This window comes from Sus scrofa, chromosome 14 (assembly GCF_054392235.1).
Source record: "Sus scrofa isolate SSC_HxYL_T2T_F1_AM1 chromosome 14, Sscrofa_HxYL_maternal_Yorkshire_Landrace_v2.0, whole genome shotgun sequence".
NCBI classification, from domain to species: domain Eukaryota; kingdom Metazoa; phylum Chordata; class Mammalia; order Artiodactyla; family Suidae; genus Sus; species Sus scrofa.
In genome coordinates this window covers 130,299,561-130,317,838 of record NC_139396.1, presented here as the reverse complement: position 1 = coordinate 130,317,838, position 18,278 = coordinate 130,299,561, and the positions used below count along the sequence as shown (strand labels likewise).

General features: G+C 43.0%; 2 protein-coding genes across 5 annotated transcripts in view; one reads left to right on the top strand and one right to left on the bottom strand.

Moving 5' to 3' along the window:
* The window catches only part of DNTT (DNA nucleotidylexotransferase), a 194,228-nt gene that overhangs the window by 59,738 nt on the left and 116,212 nt on the right, over positions 1-18,278 (bottom strand). Inside the window, exon 3 of one of the 4 annotated variants that reach the window (XM_084994986.1) lies at positions 15,524-15,709. The exons of the other annotated variants lie outside the window; for them this stretch is intronic. The gene's annotated coding sequence lies outside the window, so the exon portion shown is untranslated. The remainder of the gene's footprint in view (positions 1-15,523; positions 15,710-18,278) is intronic. 4 annotated transcript variants of the gene reach the window in all.
* BLNK (B cell linker) overlaps positions 10,055-18,278 on the top strand; it is an 84,818-nt gene continuing 76,594 nt past the window's right edge. Inside the window, exon 1 of the mRNA XM_001928233.6 lies at positions 10,055-10,221. Within this exon, the coding sequence (XP_001928268.1) occupies positions 10,175-10,221 (47 nt within the window). The 5' untranslated portion in view covers positions 10,055-10,174. The remainder of the gene's footprint in view (positions 10,222-18,278) is intronic.

Genomic DNA, 18,278 nt, shown 5'->3' with positions numbered 1-18,278 from the left:
TTTCTTTTTTTTTTCTTTTGTCTTTTTGCTATTTCTTGGGCTGCTCCCGCGGCATAGAGGTTCCACAATCCCATGACCATTCTTAAGAATGTTAATAATTCCTTAATATCATCTAATCTCCAGACCATATTAAAATTAACCTGCTGGCCCACACATGTCTTCTGGAGTTGGTTTCTTTCAACCAGTATCCTAGTTGGGTTCATGCAATGCATTTGATTATTATGACTCTTGGGTCTGATTAATTTTGAACATCTCCATTTTTTTTTTCTTTTTCTTTTTTTGATGGCCATGTGGTTGTCTTATAGAATTCCCCATATCTGGATTTTTAAAAATTGTATTCTTTCCTCTTCATGCTGTCCAACTTGTTTCCCTGCCACCTTTATTTCCTACAAGCTTAGCCAGACCTCATATTCCAGCTTATCTATTTATACCTGTAGTCCTGGCATAATTGTTAAATGAGTCCCCTTTCACTCTCAAAAGTGCCCTAATTTGGATGCCCTAGAAAGTGATTCGATTGAGATTAAACATTTATGGCAAGAATACGTCTTGGTGAGATGTATTTAGTTTTGCATTACATCAGGAAGAAATGTGGATCAGGCTGAATTTGATGACATAAGGTAATGACAGCCAGACTTCATCTCTGCAAAGCTTGGTTTCTCCCTGTGCAATTAGCGAGCTGCCCGTGGGATGAGCCTTTCCTATCTTGAGACCAGCCTGTTCCTCAACATTTCCCCTACTAGTTTTACCATTAATTGATGATCCTCACCTTAATCAATTATTTATTTGCATTTGCAAAATGATGATTTTCTTATTCTGTCATTCTTTATTTATTAGCTAGCATTCTTAGAAAATCAAGGGGATTTTCAATTCCTCTTAAAAAAAAAGTCAGGGTAAATGCTTCATTCATTTTTAATTTATTAATTACCAGGAGTAAGGAATTGATGGAATAGTTGTCTCCAATTGTGGCAAATGGCTTTGGGGTTTTTTTGTTCTGTTTTGTTTTGTTTTTTAAGGGCCACACCCACAGCATATGGAGGTTCCCAGACTAGGGGTCTAATCGGAACTACAGCTGCTGGTCTACACCTCAGCCATAGTAACACAGGATCCGAGCCATGTCTGTGATCTACACCACAGCTCAGGGCAACACCAGATCCTTAACCCACTGAGCAAGGCCAGGGATTGAACCCACAACTTCATGGTTCCTACTTGTATTCGTTTCCAGTGCACCACAACAGGAACTCCAGGTTTTGGTTTTATTATTATAGACTAGCAGATTTTTATTTGTTCAACATTTTAAAATAAACTACAGTCATTATTCTTTTTTGTTGCTCAAATGGCCCCCTTCAAAGGTCTGCTCCTGCGTCTTTGATGTCCTTCCCATCCACCCACTATTCTTTGAGAGCCTCCTTGTTTTCTGTCACAAGATGTTACAGGTTCATCTTCTATAGTCTATTTTTTTTCTTTTATAATCATTTTTATTTTTTCCATTATAGCTGGTTTACAGTGTTCTGCCAATTTTCTACTGTTGGTGGGAGTGTAAATTGGTACAACCACTATGGAGGTACCTTAGAAAACTATACATAGATCTACCATATGACCCAGCAATCCCACTCTTGGGCATATATCCCAACAAAACTTTCCTTGAAAAAGACACATGCACCTGCATGTTCATTGCAGCTCTATTCACAATAGCCAAGACATGGAAACAACCTAAATGTCCAGCGACAGATGAATGGATTAAGAAGATGTGATACATATACACAATGGAATACTACTCAACCATCTTCTATTGTCTATGCCTCAAACCTGAAATCAACTCTTCCTAGGTGGAGCCTCTAGCTCCTGCTAGTGGGGGATCTTTCTTCTTCTTAATATACCTATGACTGAGCATCTTTTCATGTGTTTAAGATCTAGAATGTCACTGCTTCAAAGTCCTTTCAATATTTAGTGCTAGGAAGTCATGAGTTCAGATTGATATTGCCAGCTAAATTTAACGTTATCAAATTTTTTCTTTGATTTTATATTTGTATTTTTTCCCTCATACTAAAAACCTTAGTTCTACTAACATTTGCTAGTCTCATCTACATTATAAAAAACCACTTTAGAAATTTTGATATACATTTTATTATTAAAAGCAAAATAAAAAATAAAAAAGGGTTTGAGGTTTCTTTGCCGCATTTTCATTCTTAGAATATAGTTCACTGAGGATACACAGAGGACTGTGTTCAAAAGTCAATAATAATGCTCTTTTCTAGGACATGCTACCATTTATATTCACTTCTTTCTGTTTGCATTCTAAAGTTTGCCTTTTAAAATTTTTTGCATTAATTTTGTTTTTATTATAGTCAAACCAGTACCTAGTTTAAAAGTCAAAACTATGAAAAGAGAGATCCAGACTCAATCTACATCCCTATCACTTCTGCTCTATTTCCAGCTCCCTTCTGCCTCCTATAGGTGACTATTTGTATTAGTTTATGATGTATCCCAGGGTTTACATTTGTTTTGACAATAAGTGTGTGTGTTTCCTCTATCTTCCTGTTTTTTAAATGTGACTTACATTGTCCTGACCTTGTCTGTTTCACTTACCATATCCTGGAGGTCAAACCATTTTTATGGCTGCACAGAACTCTGTTATAAGGATGAACTAAAATTTATTCAACCAGTCCCCTACTGAAAAGCATTTAGGTTTTTCTAATTTTGGCTGATGCAAATAAAATTGCAATAAATAACTCTCTACAGATGCTGTGTGTGTATGCATGTGAAAGTGTACCTTCAGGAGAGGGTCCTAGAAGTGACATTGCTAGGTTACGAGGTCAATTCATGTATTGTGTTAGATACTGCCAATTCCCCTTACATGTTGTAAGCAAAGAGTACCTTTTTCCTAAAAGCATCCTATCATAAGACTTTCAGATTTCTGCTAATCTGATACATGAATGCACACACACACACGCACACATGCACATTCTTCAGCATAGAGAAGAACAGCATATATTAGCATCTTTCTTTTAATAGGAGATTGAGCATCTTTTCTTTTTTTCTTTTTCTTTTTTTTTTTTTTGTCTTTTTGCCTTTTTTTGTTGTTGTTGTTGCTATTTCTTGGGCTGCTCCCGCGGCATATGGAGGTTCCCAGGCTAGGGGTCCAATCGGAGCTGCAGCCACTGGCCTACGCCAGAGCCACAGCAACACGGGATCCGAGCCGCGTCTGCAACCTACACCACAGCTCACGGCAACGCCGGATCGTTAACCCACTGAGCAAGGGCAGGGACCGAACCCGCAACCTCATGGTTCCTAGTCGGATTCGTTAACCACTGCGCCACGACGGGAACTCCTGAGCATCTTTTCATTCATTTAAGGACCACTTTTCATGGTCATGGGTTTTGCGCATTTTTTATCTAGTTTTCTTTTTTGCATCTCAATTTTCAGGAGGTCTTTGTCCATTATGGAGATGATTTTATCTGTGATACATGATGCAACTCTTTACTCCCAACTTGTCCTCTGTCTTTTGATGTTGTTTATAATGTGTTTTTTTTTTTTTGCCATGAAAAAGTTCTTCATGTTTTTCTAGTTAAATTGACCATCTTTTCTTTGATTTTCTTCTGTATTTTAAGTCATAAATAGGATTATAAAGAAACTTATCTGTGTTTTCTTCTAGTACAGGTATGGCTTCACTTTTACAGTTAGATCTCTGATCCAATGGGAGTTTTCTTCTATTGAATGGTTTGAGGTATGAATCTAAGTTTTGTCTTTTCCTCAGTGGCTTTGCAATTGCCCAGCTTATTAAAAAGTCTATCTTTCTCCCATTAGATGTGCCACATTCATAACATTTCATCTCCTTGTATCCTTCAGTTTGCACTTTCTCTTTTTTTCCACTGGTCATACAGAAATACCGTGCTGTTTTTTTAAGTGGGTCCTCACAGTGTGTTTTAAATCTGAGAGGTCTATCTCTTTCCACTTCTTTGATTTTCTTTGTCAGAGGTTTCTTGGCAATTCATGCTTGTTTTAATCTATAGAGGAACTTTAGAATCAACTTGTCTCTGGTGTGGTTGGAGGAGACAATCTTATTGCTAGTTTTACTGGCACCTTGTATAAACTTATACGTTAAACTGGAGATAATGGCATTCATGACATTGAGTCATTCTACCCAAGAACATGAACTGTCTCCCCATTTGTTCAAGTCTGCTTTTGCTGGGGGCCCTCTGAATCCAGATGGATGGCCTGGGTAGGAAAACCAGGAGACTAGCCAAGCTTCACCAGATAAAAGGAAACAAAGCCACAATCAGCAGCCACAGCATCTGCTATAAAGGGCTTCTCCTGGCTTCTAGGACTTCAAGCCCCGAAGCTGTGAGCCTTATCTTGGCTCTCTACTTCTCTGACACTCACATTCCTTAGACAGAGAACTCTGCCTCTCCACCCTTGCCTGCTCTCTGGCTTCATCATGGCCCCAACTGTCTAGGACCCCATGTCTCTGCTTCCCACCCTGTCTTTGGAGGGCTGTTTCTGGCTGGTGGCTGGGCCATGTGACTGATGAGGAGAATGGTCAGAGAACCAGTCTGATCAAAGCCTGGGAATTAGTGAGGAATATGATGACCCCGAGGGTGAGACTCAGTGACAGAGCCATGAATGACACTCATACCTGGTTCTAGAAGAAAGGAAAAGCCTCTGGAATCCTTAAGAAGGGTCAGAAGTTAGGAACATGGCCTGGGAATGAGAGTGGGCATGGATCTAGCTACAGAGAAGAAGCAGAAGGCTGAGCCGTGGTGACCCAGGTGAGGACCCAGGCAGGGAGTGAGAGAAGGGCGAGGGTGGAAAATGTTGGCCCTGGCTCTGAGGGCTGAAGACAAGGGAGGAGGTGAAGATGACATAAAGGCCAGGAGTTGTCTTCCTGACAATAGGCTACTGTGATATTCTTACCAGCCAGGGACTTGGACCCATCCTTGGGCCATTTTCTTTTAAGTTCTTCTCCTTATAATATGGATACTGCACTCCAGGCCAATGTGCTATACAGAATATTGAGTTTACTGAACAGATAAAATAGGGAACTGATTTGTTTCACAGAAAGTGAAGCCTTGAGCTTCAAAGAGCCTTTGCCCATTTGTTCAAGTCACAGATGTCTTCTCTCCTTCCTTCTTCCTCCCTTCCTGTCCTGGCCCCACAAAGAAGAACAGACCACTACCAGCATCTGCCTCACTTCCTGTTCTCTCTTGCCCTTTCCCTGGCCTCTTCTGCTATTTTCCTCCAGTGGCGTACCGAGGCTCCCTACTTCCTCACAAACCTTTCTCCATCTGGGCCCTTAACTGGCACTGGCCAGCCAACCAGGCATGGGCCTGACCAACAGCAAACTCCTGCTACTTTGGCCTGCATGTGTCAGAAAGCTGCCAGGGCTGCTGTTCCTGCAGGACAGACTCCCCACCTCCACCCCCAAGAAAGGGGGCCAGCACAGAGGAAAAGGGAGTGAATGGTCTGAGAGTTAAAGGATCCCGGTTCAGGGATCAGAAAGAATGGGTGGCCTAAGGAAAGTGATGTCACCTTTCTGAGGTGCAGACTTCACATTACGAATGATAACAAGGCTGACCTTCATGGGAATGGTTATGATTAGACCCATAGAGCCACAGTGCATGTTAGCAATGCCACACCTTGCCTACTTCCTTTGGCAATTTGCCTAAACCAGCCCTGCCTGGCAGGGGAAAAGACATCAGCAGGTGGGTGGCAGAGCAGAGAGGGTGAACTGTGGCTAACCTTCCAGTTTCAGTGAGGACTTGGACTACTTCCAAGACTCTGTAAACTGCCACAACCACCTAGCCTCACTTTGGGAAGCAATCTAGCATAGACTATCAAAGGCTTCTCTTCTGGAAGCTGTGAGTGTTTCCATTAGTGGAATTCAGTTTCTGTGCCAGTGTCCAGAAGCCACGTAAGAAGGAGCCTGAGCCCTCCTTGAATCCCCTTTCTCATCCTCTAAATATGAGAAGTTGGGGTCAGGGAAATTAAGTAATTCACTCAAAGTCATGGTTAAGTTGGTATCAGGGCAGGGCCCTCTGCTACATCACAGATCTCGCCTGTGATGGCAAAGCCCTGTGACTACTACTTAGACTATGGGAACAGGCTTCTGTTTGAATTCCAGGTCTAAAATTGATCTAACATGGGTATAACTGTGGGCCAGTTACTTAACCTCCCTATGAATTAGTTTTTTCACATGTAAAATGAATGCTGTCATGGTACAGGAACATGAGAAGCATTCAATAAGCGTGTTGTTGTTGGTTGTCATTAATGGATGCAAGGAAAAGAGCCCAAGAGAAATCAGAGCTGGTTGGATCTCATCCCCAAACTTTAGTATAATGTCTTTTTTTTTTTTTCTTTCTCAAGCCTCATCATTTCAAAGAGATAACTGAGACTTAGGCACGCTGTTCTGGCTTTGCACCATAGCTTAGCCTAGATCTTATTTTATATATTTTTTAAAATATTTATTTATTTATTTATTTTTAAGGCTGCACCTGTAGCATATGGAAGTTCCCAGGCTAGGGACCCAATCGGAGCTACAGCTGCTGGCCTATGCCACAGCCACAGCAACATCAGATCTGAGCAGCACCTTCGACCTACACCATAGCTCACAGCAATACTGGATCCTTAACCCACTGAGTGAGGCCAGGGATCAAACCTGCAACTTCATGGTTCCTAGTTGGGTTCGTTTCTGCTGTGCCATGACGGGAACTCCAACTTTTAAAAATATTTCATACTTACAATAGGTACCTATATACCCATCACTCAACTTTTGAAATAGGACCCTACCAATGCCTTTGAAGTCCTGTGTACCCCTTATTCCAATCCCCTTCCCTGGTAACCATTCACCTGAATTTTATGTTATCATTCTCTCCCTTGGTTTGACCATATATGTATTATTTAGACATAAACTAACTGTGTATGTCTATTATTTAGACATATATGTGTGGCCTAAATAATAAATTAGTCTTACATATCTTCAACCTTAATATAACTGGAATCATGGTATGTGATCTTCTTTAACCTGCCTTTATTGCTCAGATTATTTTTGTTATTTATCCTTACTGATCAACTGTAGTTCACTCATTTTCACTATTGAATGGTACTTTACTGCATGCATATGCCATAATTAATTTACTCATTTTCCTGTGAGTGGGCAATTGGGTTGTTCCCAGTGTTGTTTTATTTTCTATTAGAAATGGTGCTTCAGAGACAATTCATGCACATGATCTTGGTGTACATAGTATATTTTTAGTCTTCTGTCGTAGCACTATGTCATGATCTTATGCTGGGTCACAGGTATATATGTCCTCAAATGTATTAGGTAATACCAAGCTATTTAGAAAATATTTTTATCAGCAGTATATAGGAGTTACAAATTTTCTTTACAGTTGGAATTATCCATTTTTTATCTGTTAAACTAGTAATTAATCTTCATGTTCGCTGTGCCATGTAGATCATGACTGAGTGTTTGTCATGGTAGGCTGATTGCCACGTGCTGTGGAAACCATGTTGGGTGGTCTCATTCCTCTTACGAGTCATCAGTTAAGACGTGGTTTAGTCCTCACTTTCCATTGCCTGCACTGACCTTCTTGGGAAGCTGGTTACAGCTGCAGAGCAGTGGTGATATCATGGCTATTATGCTACCTACCACATGGGGTAAAATGTCCAGTCTGGAAAAGCAGACTCTCATTTTTATCATGTCAGACTAGATACAGTAAAAAGAAGAAAGACAAGTGGCTGTAAAAAGAAAAAGCAGAAGTGTAACTGTGGCCCTTGCTCTTTTTCTCTGGGGAAATAAGTTGCCAGCCCAGGTGCTGAACAGAGCTGTTGGTTGAAAGAAAAGTCAAGGGGCCGATGGGGTGCCCTTTACAATAATTTAGAAGGAACAAGCTGATTATCATCCCATTCACCGGAGCTTGATTTTCCTAATCCTGATGACTTTCTCTGTGCCTTCACCACCCTGGTCTACTAGTTCCTTTCAGTTAAGAACTGGAGGAAAGGATGTAATTCTTTCCAGATACATTGCAAGAAAACTGAGCTACTTGTTTGGGGAGAATAAACAACTGGAAGAGCCAAGTGCTTACATTTTTCTCATGAAAGATGATCTTCTCTTTTGCTGGCCTGGCCAGTTCAGTGGCTTGGCCAAGCAGAAGGGCCCCACCCTTCAACAGCCCTGATGATTCTGCTCCTGAACATCTGGTTGAGCTAGAAATTTGGAGGCAGTACATGACTGTGGATAATCAAGATTTACCTGGACAAATATAGAACCTCTGTTTGTACAAAGAAGAGGTACAGGAGAAAAGAAATCCAGCAGGAATGCTCTGCTCGCCTTTGTGAAGTAGGCCCACATTTGGATGGATAGTGGTAGAAATCCATCTACCACATTCACCTCTGCCATTACCTGCTGCCTCCCACCTTCTGCCTCCTCCTCTTTTTTCCTTCCCCTCCTCCTTTTCCTCCAGCTCTCTCCTTTTGTCTCTTCCTCTCCCAGACCTTCTTCAGCCAGACCTTGGGTCTGTAACAGGAAAGGTAACTGGGAGCCCTCTACTCTGTCCTGTGTGTTCCTCAGACCCAGGAGAAGGCTGCTCACCCAGACACATGTGGGAAGTGTGTGCCACTTCACAAAGGGGAGCAGGGCATTCCTGCTGGCAACAGGGAAATGTGTCCAGGTATAAAAGGAACTGTCTTTCTCATTTTCTTCCTCTCTGACCCTAAAATGCCTTCTGCTCTCTAAATGACACACAAGTCAGAAGTTTTCAGAAGAGGTGAAAGGGGAGTTCCCATTGTGGCTCAGTGGTTAACAAATCTGACTAAGAACCATGAGGTTGCGGGTTCGATCCCTGGCCTTGCTCAGTGGGTGAAGGATCCGGCGTTGCCATGAGCTGTGGTGTAGGTTGCAGATGTGGCTCGGATCCTGCATTGCTGTGGCTCTGGCTTAGGCTGGTGGCTACAGCTTCAATTCGACCCTTAGCCTGGGAACCTCCATGGGCTGTGGGAAGCAGCCCTAGAAAAAGCAAAAAACAAACAAACAAAAAAACAGAAGAGGTAAAAGGAACTGTCAAGTCTTCCAAGCAGGAAGAGGACCTCTTTGGAGGGTTCAGCCCCTGCAGGTGTGGTTCCCTCTGGCTGTGCGTGGAATACCCACTACTACTTCCAAGTCTGGCACACCCCTGGGTCTGATGAGGGGATGAAAGGGAGCAGTGTATGAGGGCAGGAGGGGACAAAGGCAGTGAGGAGAGTGACACCCTACTTTTCAGGGGACTTCCAAATGGCCTGATGTCAGAATTACATACTTGGGAGATTGTTAGGTTTGTTGTCAGCTGACTTTTGGATACATCTTGATTTTGTTTGAAAGCATCTGGCTGTCAGCACAGCTCCTGACACGATCAACCTGATAAGGAGGCCACATTGCACAGTGAAGAGCGTCTCCCCTTTGCCACATCTCCTATCTGTTCCTACCCCTAATGACCTTGCCTAAAGCAGTGTCCTTCCCACTTTACATAGATCTTCAGGAAAAGGGAATTCTAACTCTTGAAGTAAACTGTTACCACGGTGTCACTGTCATCTTGCTATTTATTTTAAAACATTTGGGGGAGAGGAGCGAGGAGAAACTGTGCCAAAAAATGCCGTTTTCATATAATGGTCCTTTCTGTGGAAAAGCTTATCCGTGACTTTATGCAAATGAACAGAAAGTCCCAACGAGATCTTCAGATGGGATAGACTTTTCTGCTTTTCCTTGAGCCCAGGAAGGAGACAGAATGACACCTGCTGAAAACAAGGACTCCATGTGTTCAGGACAACAGGAAGTAGTGACCAGCCAGCAGTTTGCCCTGGCCTGGTTACAAATCTGGTTATAAAAGAAAGCAGCTGGAGAGACATTTGCATGTCCAATAGGTTTCACTATTAAAGTTTACACAACGTGGAGTAATCAGCCTGGCTGGCTGGCTACCCAGATCACATGATTATGTAGAAACATGAAACTTGACTATGTGCTCGAGCAAGTTTTACTTCTCCCTAGTGCAGGGGTGTGTGCCAGCAGGCTGCACTCTCAGAAATCAGTCTCAAGTGACTGGGACCCTTGCGATCAAGGGCTTACCATGCTACTCCCAAAGAGCGCCAAGGACCACTGACATTACCACTGGACGGTGATTCGTGGCTTGTATAATTACCAAAAAGAATGGACAAGCTTAATAAAATAACTGTCCCCGCCAGCCAGAAGCTGAGGTAAGATTTTCGCCATTCAATACTTTTCCTCCTTCTTCTCCTTTTTTTCCAGTGATCTTACTACATCTCAGAAATACTGAAATCCTGGAATGCTTTGCTAGTTCTGAGGCAGTAGGCTGTCAATGGGTATAGGGAAGTAGACTGCATTTTTGAAGAAATCTGTGGGAACGAGTTGGCTTATTCTAGTGTCTTTTGCCAGTGATGGATTAAAGTGTAATGCTCTGAAGAGACAATAAAAAAAGAAAAGCCAAGGGCTACCAATGGCCAGCTTGAAGAGTCTGAATACAATAAGCTTTTCTAAGGAAAGGTTTGTCTGATTTGAGTACTCAAATATTTCATTGTGGATTACTATTTAATGTTAAGGATTGTTACAGTAATTTGTATTCATCGCAGCTGTACTGTCTCTTATTTATTTTGTGGCTGTATATCACAAGTACTTTGGGGAGATTAGATCCAGATTAGATTCCAGTGTCTTCATGTCAGTGGAACTATTATCTATAAAAAGCCATTTAGAAAGAATGAACCCGAAGTGACCCAGGGGGCAAGAAATCAAGAAACTCCTCTGAGCTATGGAATAAAAGACTTCCCAAATTTTGATTTTGAAGATCTTCTTTTCGTCTTATTGTAATAACATCATGGCTTTTGGAGACTGGACCTTTTAAAGGTTCAATGAGTGTTTTATATTCCAGCTACCACTTGAGCTTCAGTTTTCATGGTGATGGGACACGTGTAGCAAGGAAGTTATCGCACATGATAAGGAGCTAGAGCATTCGAGCTCTTGAGACAAAATTTAAGAGAAATGAGTCTGGAAATGGCAGAGGGACAGCCCTTCACAGTTAGAATATTGGTCGCATCCCCGGAAGGTGCCTGGGAAATGAGCGTTTGAAAGAAACTGCCGGTCTGGAACCAGGAAGCAGCATGGTGGCGCTCAGGCCTTTCAGGGTGTGTAGGTAGAAGCTGTTGTACGATCTGCACTGACAGGAGACCAGAAGCTTCCTCAGTTTTACCCTTGGTCTCACACTGTGTGCTGTCATGGCAGGGGGGCAGGTAAAGCAGTGGAAGTAGTAACTGACTAAATGAGTATAAGAAGGGAATTGGAGTTGCTGGAAAGATGTTGACAGAGAAGATGCTTCAAGAGCTAGGTTTGGTCAAAATAAATGAACAAATCAAACCAAATAAAAACAAACATGCAGCTATTGAGAACAGAAGGGTGGTTACCAGAGGGGAAGGGGTGGAAGTAGGGGTTAAAATGGGTAAAGGAGGTCAACTGTGTGGTGAGGATGGAAACTAAACTTTTGGTGGCGAGCGTGCTGTGGTATACACACAGAAGTAGAAATACAATGGTGTAAACATGAAAGTTATATTATAAACCAATGTTACCTCAGTAAAACAAAATAAAGAACTAGGTTTTAAGAGACCGGTAAGATAAAAGAAGCTGGAGAACTGGAGAGAAAGCATTCTGTGCTGGGAAGGAGGAAATACAGAAGCTGAGGCTTGGACCTGAACTTGTATACAGACCACATGTAGGATGATGAGGAGAGGTTTCTGCCTGACGGGGCTGTGGAGTAGGCATGTGGGACCAGAAGGTCCTGACAAGGTTGGACGTGTAGGGTGGGGCCAGATTACAAAGGACAGTGAAGGCTGTACCCATAGAGAACAGCTGACACTGTTGCAGATGTCATGCCAACAGGCTTAAGGGAGGTTGGCAAGATGGCCTGGCAGGGTTGGCGGGGTGGTGGTGGGGTGCCTGAAGACAGGGATGCTCAGTGGAAGAGGGGCAGTTAAATAACCCAGGCCTCTAGTTTTGCAGACCTAGACATGGAGCATGGCAGTGAGAAGGGAGAGGGAAGGAGAGGTTGGAAAGACCTGCCAAAGAAACCAAAAAGGCATGGATATTAGGGTTTCTTTCAAATGAGCAAGAGGATTTAGAAGGTCTTTTTCAGAGATATTCCATAACGTAGGGCTATACTAAATCTTGGAACCTCGTTCAGGAAATCCAGACGGGAATTTCAATAAAGAAAGGCAACAGAACCTAAATCACTTTATGATCCCTCCTTCAGGGACAAAGTCCAGCTTTGTCACAGAGTGGTTGATAGGCGATAAACAACCATAGATTAGAGGGTAGAAAACCAAAATTGTATTGTGGATAATCATATACTACATTCATTTGCTCGGGCAGAAGTAACTTTTTCCCACTTGGTTACTAAGTTGTTTTCACAGAATTGGCCTGTTTTGGTAAAATGTCCACTGTCGACGTGGAACTTTTCAAAGAAGTGAAATTGTAAACACAATGAACTTGAGGTGCCATATTAAGTCTCTTCTGTAATTAGATAGGATGGCAAGGAATAGGTAAATTAAATACCTGATCCTGGTGGTTTGTAGCTTCTGTCCCAACTGGAAGGTGGCCTAACTGTGCAATTATTTGGCATTAGATGACAGATAAGTGAAGAGCTGTGTTCATACTCTTGGGTTTATCAAAGTTTACATGAGAATTTGCTTAAATTCTTAGCCATAAAAATAGAATGATAGTGAGTGTCCATCGAGGCAGGCAAGGATAAAAGGGTTGACCCTGATCTAGAGGCTATGTTCCCAGGGCTGAAAAGAGACTAGAGGCAGAAGGAGTGACCAGGAGAGAGAGAAAGCAGAGTTAACCAAGAAAAGGAGGGAAGGGAACAAGTGATTTTCAAAACGAACGAGAAAGAGAAGGTCCCCAAATAGACACCCTCCCCCCACCACCAGATGGACAGTTGGGGATGAGTAGTCAGCCTGAGAGTTTCTACTGCAGAAGAATTGAGAAAGGCGAAGTGGCTAAGTTGTATGTGACCACAGAAATGTGAGAGCATAGATTCTGGGGTTTTTTCCCCTCCCCTTAAGGCACTACCAGAAGTCAGTCTCTGTTGGGAATCCAAAAACACTTAGGGCCTTTCAGTTGATTTTAAGCCATGATTTTCCCTGGATTTTATAAGAGACACAGCTCAGACCCAAGTTCTCACTTCCAAAGTAAGTATAAGTATTCCTATTCATAAAAACATTATACTTTGAGGTAAACATTTCAACATTTACAATCCTGAATCACACTGACTATATTCCTTTCAAATTGGTAAAACTAGTTTGTAAAGGAAATGGTATGCTTTTATATTTTAAATAACCTCACAATTGACTCATTGTCAATGCTTGTATATTTTTCTTTGTAGTCCCCAACAAACACAAATTATTTTTACAAATGGAAAAAGTCCTTGACACAGGTGTGGTCAACTCAAGTCTCCCTAATCCTCGTCTAATTGGTTGAAGAGTATGGTGTTTCTCAGTCAAACTAACATACGTGTGACTTTAGGAACGTTTGCTTAATTTCCCTGGTCCCAGCTTCTTCAGCTGGAAGGATAGAGGAAACAAGAGCACCCATCCCATAGGGCTATTGTAAGGGTTGGATAAATTATTTTGTGAAGCAATGACTCATAGTGGTCCTGGCACATAGTAACTATTAGATTAAAAAAGTGGTTATTTAATAACATTATTGTTATTAATTCTGTAGGTGTGCAACTGATTTTCTGAACATAAACACAGTGCTTTACATTGATCCTTGATAAAATTTCATACCAGTTTCAGTTCTTCTTTTCGGCTATTTTGGCTTCTTTACCTGTTGATTCTGACATCTGTGACATTTTGCTTTGCATTGGCTGTAGACGTGACAAATATCCCTTCCCTTCTCCGCCTTAACCTAAGTGACTAAAAACTGTTGAGCATGACAGAGCCCTGTCATGGGTGTCTGGGTCTCACAGGTGGGGCTCTCACCCAGAGATCCTAACAGATTCTGGGACATGACTTTTCTTCTCAGGTCCTGGAATCTTCAACTGGAGTTTCCAGTTACTTGACTTTGCAAGTTCAATTCTTTAGAAACAAATGTGTTTTCTTCTCACCTTTCTGCCACTAGCTGCCTCTTGGTTGGTCCTCCCTGTTTTGGTCAATGGTGTCATCATCAACCCTAAGTCTGATTCATCCTTCTCTCTGTGCTTCCACCCACCTACCACACCTTGAAGTCTTTCTTTCATGATGCTTCCAGTTGTGCTCTTTTCCTCCCCTTTCTATCACACCATCTTGGACAGGTCCTCATTGGCCCTGTGTCTCCTGGCTACAAAATGAGGCGTTTGGATCGACAATCCCCAGACTCCCTCTCAGCTGTGATGCTGTGTCAGCCTTATGCATGAATACCATGCTTGATATATATTACATCCTCTCAGGCTACCATTTTATCCCATGACACTGGAGAAATATTTCCTGATGGAATTATCACCTTATTCGAGACAGTATTCAAAATATTTTCAAACTCTTTTTATTGCTTTGAAAGGTTGTCCAACTCTAAATACTGGGGTCAGAGGATTCATCTAGACAGCATGTAGATGCATCATCTAGAAGGTAGTTATGATGTATTTAGGACAAAGCAATTGGTGCCCCCAAAGGGCAGGATTCCAATTGTCAATTACCAGTTAGGGGACCCAAGGAAGTCACTCAGGATCTCTAAGCGTGTTTCCTCACCTGTCAAATAAGACTCAGATGCCTTCTTACAGGCTTGTTGTAAAGACATGGGCTAAAGTGCCAGAATGATGTTTATCACATGGTCAAGAGAACAAGTCAATAAAAAGTAAACACAACAATCAGTACTTCATCCCACTTATTATGAGGGACCACTTGTTATCTCTCTTCCTGTTCATAGTAATAGATCCAACCCCTTTAATGGGCATGGCAAGCAGAGCAGGAAGCTACCCCAAGGGCTAACTGTGAATAGAGCAACTCCTGAATACATGTGTGTCTGGGGCATCTCTCTTCTCATTCTTTATAAGCTTAGATCAGAGGCCAGTGCTGATGTGGGTGGGCAAAGAGGAGGCACAGCATCTAAGGGTAGAGATAAGAGAGGGAAATCTGATTTCCTGTTTTCTTCACACCGCCTACCTGCATTATGTCAGCTGAGAATCTGCTCGACTGGGCTATCTTGTGTCCAAAGAATGGAATACTCAGACAAGGTCTCTTTCTTCTCAAGGGCAAGCTACGTGGAAGCCATCTTAGAAATTTGCTTAGTGTTTTTTGGATTTCAGGCTCATCGGCTAAGAAAACTCAAGACACCAGGAAAACTCTAAACCAGAGAGCACATATTCAAGGCACCCTCTCTCCTGGATCCAGCCCTCACCTGAGCAATGTGTGCTGTGGCTGAACAATTCCCTCCTTTTTATGCAATCTGCTTCCAAATGGGCTATGATATAATTAATTAGTTTTCCAAGAGCTGAACCACAATTACATTCCACCCTACCTCTTACATCGCTTGAGGGGAGGAGACTGGGCTGGTACCAAAATGCTTCAGGCGCATATTTATGATCTCTTGGTTTTCCCCTGTAGATGATTAACTTCATCTGTTCTGTGAAGAATTCACTTGTTTGGAGCATTTTCAAAGAGAATCTTACTATTGCTTTCATGCAATGACATCAAGGAACCTAAGCTTATGAGAGAACATGAATTGAAAGAAAAAGAAATTAAATGATAGCTTGTTACAGAGAAATTGAAACAATGGATAGCTTTCTTTGGCCTTTTTTTTTTTTTTTTTTTTTTTTTTTTTTGCTACTCCCATAGCATGCAGAAATCCCAGGCCAGGGATCGGACCTGAGCTGCTGCAGTGACAGCACCAGATCTTTAACCCACTGCACTACAAGCTTTTAAATAAACCTATATACATTTTCTTCCCTTGCCCTCCCCAAGACATAGCTGCATCATTTAAGTTGGTTCTCCACTAGGGATGATTTTACCCTCCAGGGGACATCTGACTGTCACACTTGGGGAGGGGACGCTTCTGGCACCTAGGAGGTAGATGCCAGGGGTGCTGCTAAAAATCCTGAACTGTACAGAGCAATCCTTACAGCAAAGTATTATCTGGCCCAAAATGTCAATAGTACTGCACTTTGATTCAGACCAAGTGAAATGAATTCTGTTCTGAATTCTAGAACAAGAAGCACAGATTCATTTGAATGTTCTTACAGTGACAGTGTATATTTAAGGTTTAGAACGTATAAGTTGAGAACATATCTTTGCAACTGATGTGGCCTCTGCTTGTCAGAATGATTTTCCCTTGTCTGGGCTGACCTGAGTCAAGGGTTAGCAAGGGGAAAGGCTAGAAGTACTGAAGCCTTGTGTTTCTTTTCTTTCTTTTATTATTATTATTATTATTATTATTATTATTATTATTATTATTATTATTTGGCCTCACCCATGGCATATGGAAGTTGCCAGGCCAGGGACTGGATTGATCCACAGCTTCAACCTATACCACAGCTGCAGCAAGCCCAATCCTTAACCCACTGCACTGGACCAGGGATCAAACCCTCGCCACTGCAGAGACACCACCAGATCTATAACTCCCTACACCACAGTGGGAACTCTGGGTCTGTATTTAAGTGAGATGTTTTTTGTCTTTTTTATTTAATTTAGTGTAGGAATTCTTGCTGTGGCACAGTGGATTAAGGATCCAGTGCTGCCGCAGCTGTGGTGTAGGTTGCAGCTGTGGTGTGGGGCACCACTGCAGTTCAGATTTGATCCCTGGCCTGGGAACTTCCAAATGCCACGGGTGTGGCCCCCCCAATTTTTTTTTTATGTTAAACTAGATCCCAGGAACTACAAGCACCACTGAAATATATGTTGTTTTCTCCTGGGCAGAGAAAAGAAAGTAGGAAAAGATTTCGAGACAGGTCATTTTGGAATAGTCTGTTTTGACCTCGCTAAGTAGATTGGGCAAACCCTGAGTGGAAACCCATAGAATTGGGATAAAAAGTCAATCAGACTCCAATTCTGCAGGGTAGCAGTCATAGGGTCTGCCACTGTCTCCCCATCAGACACACTGTGTCTCCTGCTTTGTGATTTGGATCTGTCAGGTCCCTTTAAATGGCCCCACTGACCTGGGGCTGCTTCTTTAAGTGATCTTGCATCTCTGTTTGCTCTCTTAGGCATTGATGTCTAAGCTCTTAGAGACACAGCTTCAGTTTTCTCATTCCACACTGGGATTCCTAATCCTCCAGGGACCAAGCACACAGAGGTTAAGAGGATGGCACACCTATTGCTCTAGAAATGGGCCCCACCTGTGGATCGGGTGGAATTCCAGCCCCCATTCAAGTCCTGACTCCAGGTCAAGGGAGCTGTGGTCTGAATCGTGCCCCTGGCATGCTGTCTTCCAGGTCCCACCAACCTCAAGGCTGCGCATTGCAGGGAAACAGCTTTCGTGCTAGGCTCTGATGGAGTAGGGATTGCCTGGCCTGCAGTAAAAACCCTTTCTCAGGGGGCCACACCTCCTGCTGTGAGCTGAGCTCCCTTGCTGGCTCCTGTGTTCCCATCCTCAGTGCTACACCTCTGGATGGGTAAGCTTGTCTTCCTTCCCACGCCTGTACCTCGCTCCACAGCTGAGGGCTGTCTGCTCCCAAACAGCTCCTCGCCCCAGCCGCTGCTCCTCTTGTTTGACTCATCTTCTCCAACCAGACCTGCCCCACTTCCCTTCTGAAAGGGCATCCACCAGCTGCTGGTTTTCCACTGGGGCGTTTTCACAACTTTTCACAACACTAAGGTCTAGGCTCCCAAACAGGCTGTAATCCCTCAGTCCAGCATGGCTACTTCAGTGCGCATTTCCACATCAAGGCACGGAAGCCAGCTTAAGGGACATGCTGCTTATCATCTCCTTGATGAGCGGCCCCTCACTGTTGGGACAGGAACTCGTTACCCCAGAGGTGTCCCAGCCTCCTAGCAGGGTAGCTGGAGTCCCTGGATCTCCACCAGATTTCAACCCTCCTCACAGTGTAGGGAACACGCAGCAGAAGCCACTGTGTTTCCAGGCATGTGCTACACGGTTGCACTGGGTCCCTTGCTTGGTTTAATGCTCTTCTTTTGCTATCTTGAGATCTTGAATAATTCTGAAGGAGGGGACTCATTTGGATTTTCACTGGGCCCCAGAAATTATGTAGCCAGAGCTGGCCACAGGTTCCACGAGCCACCTTGGCTGAGTCTGCTCCCCCTGTGTGTAGGAGACACAA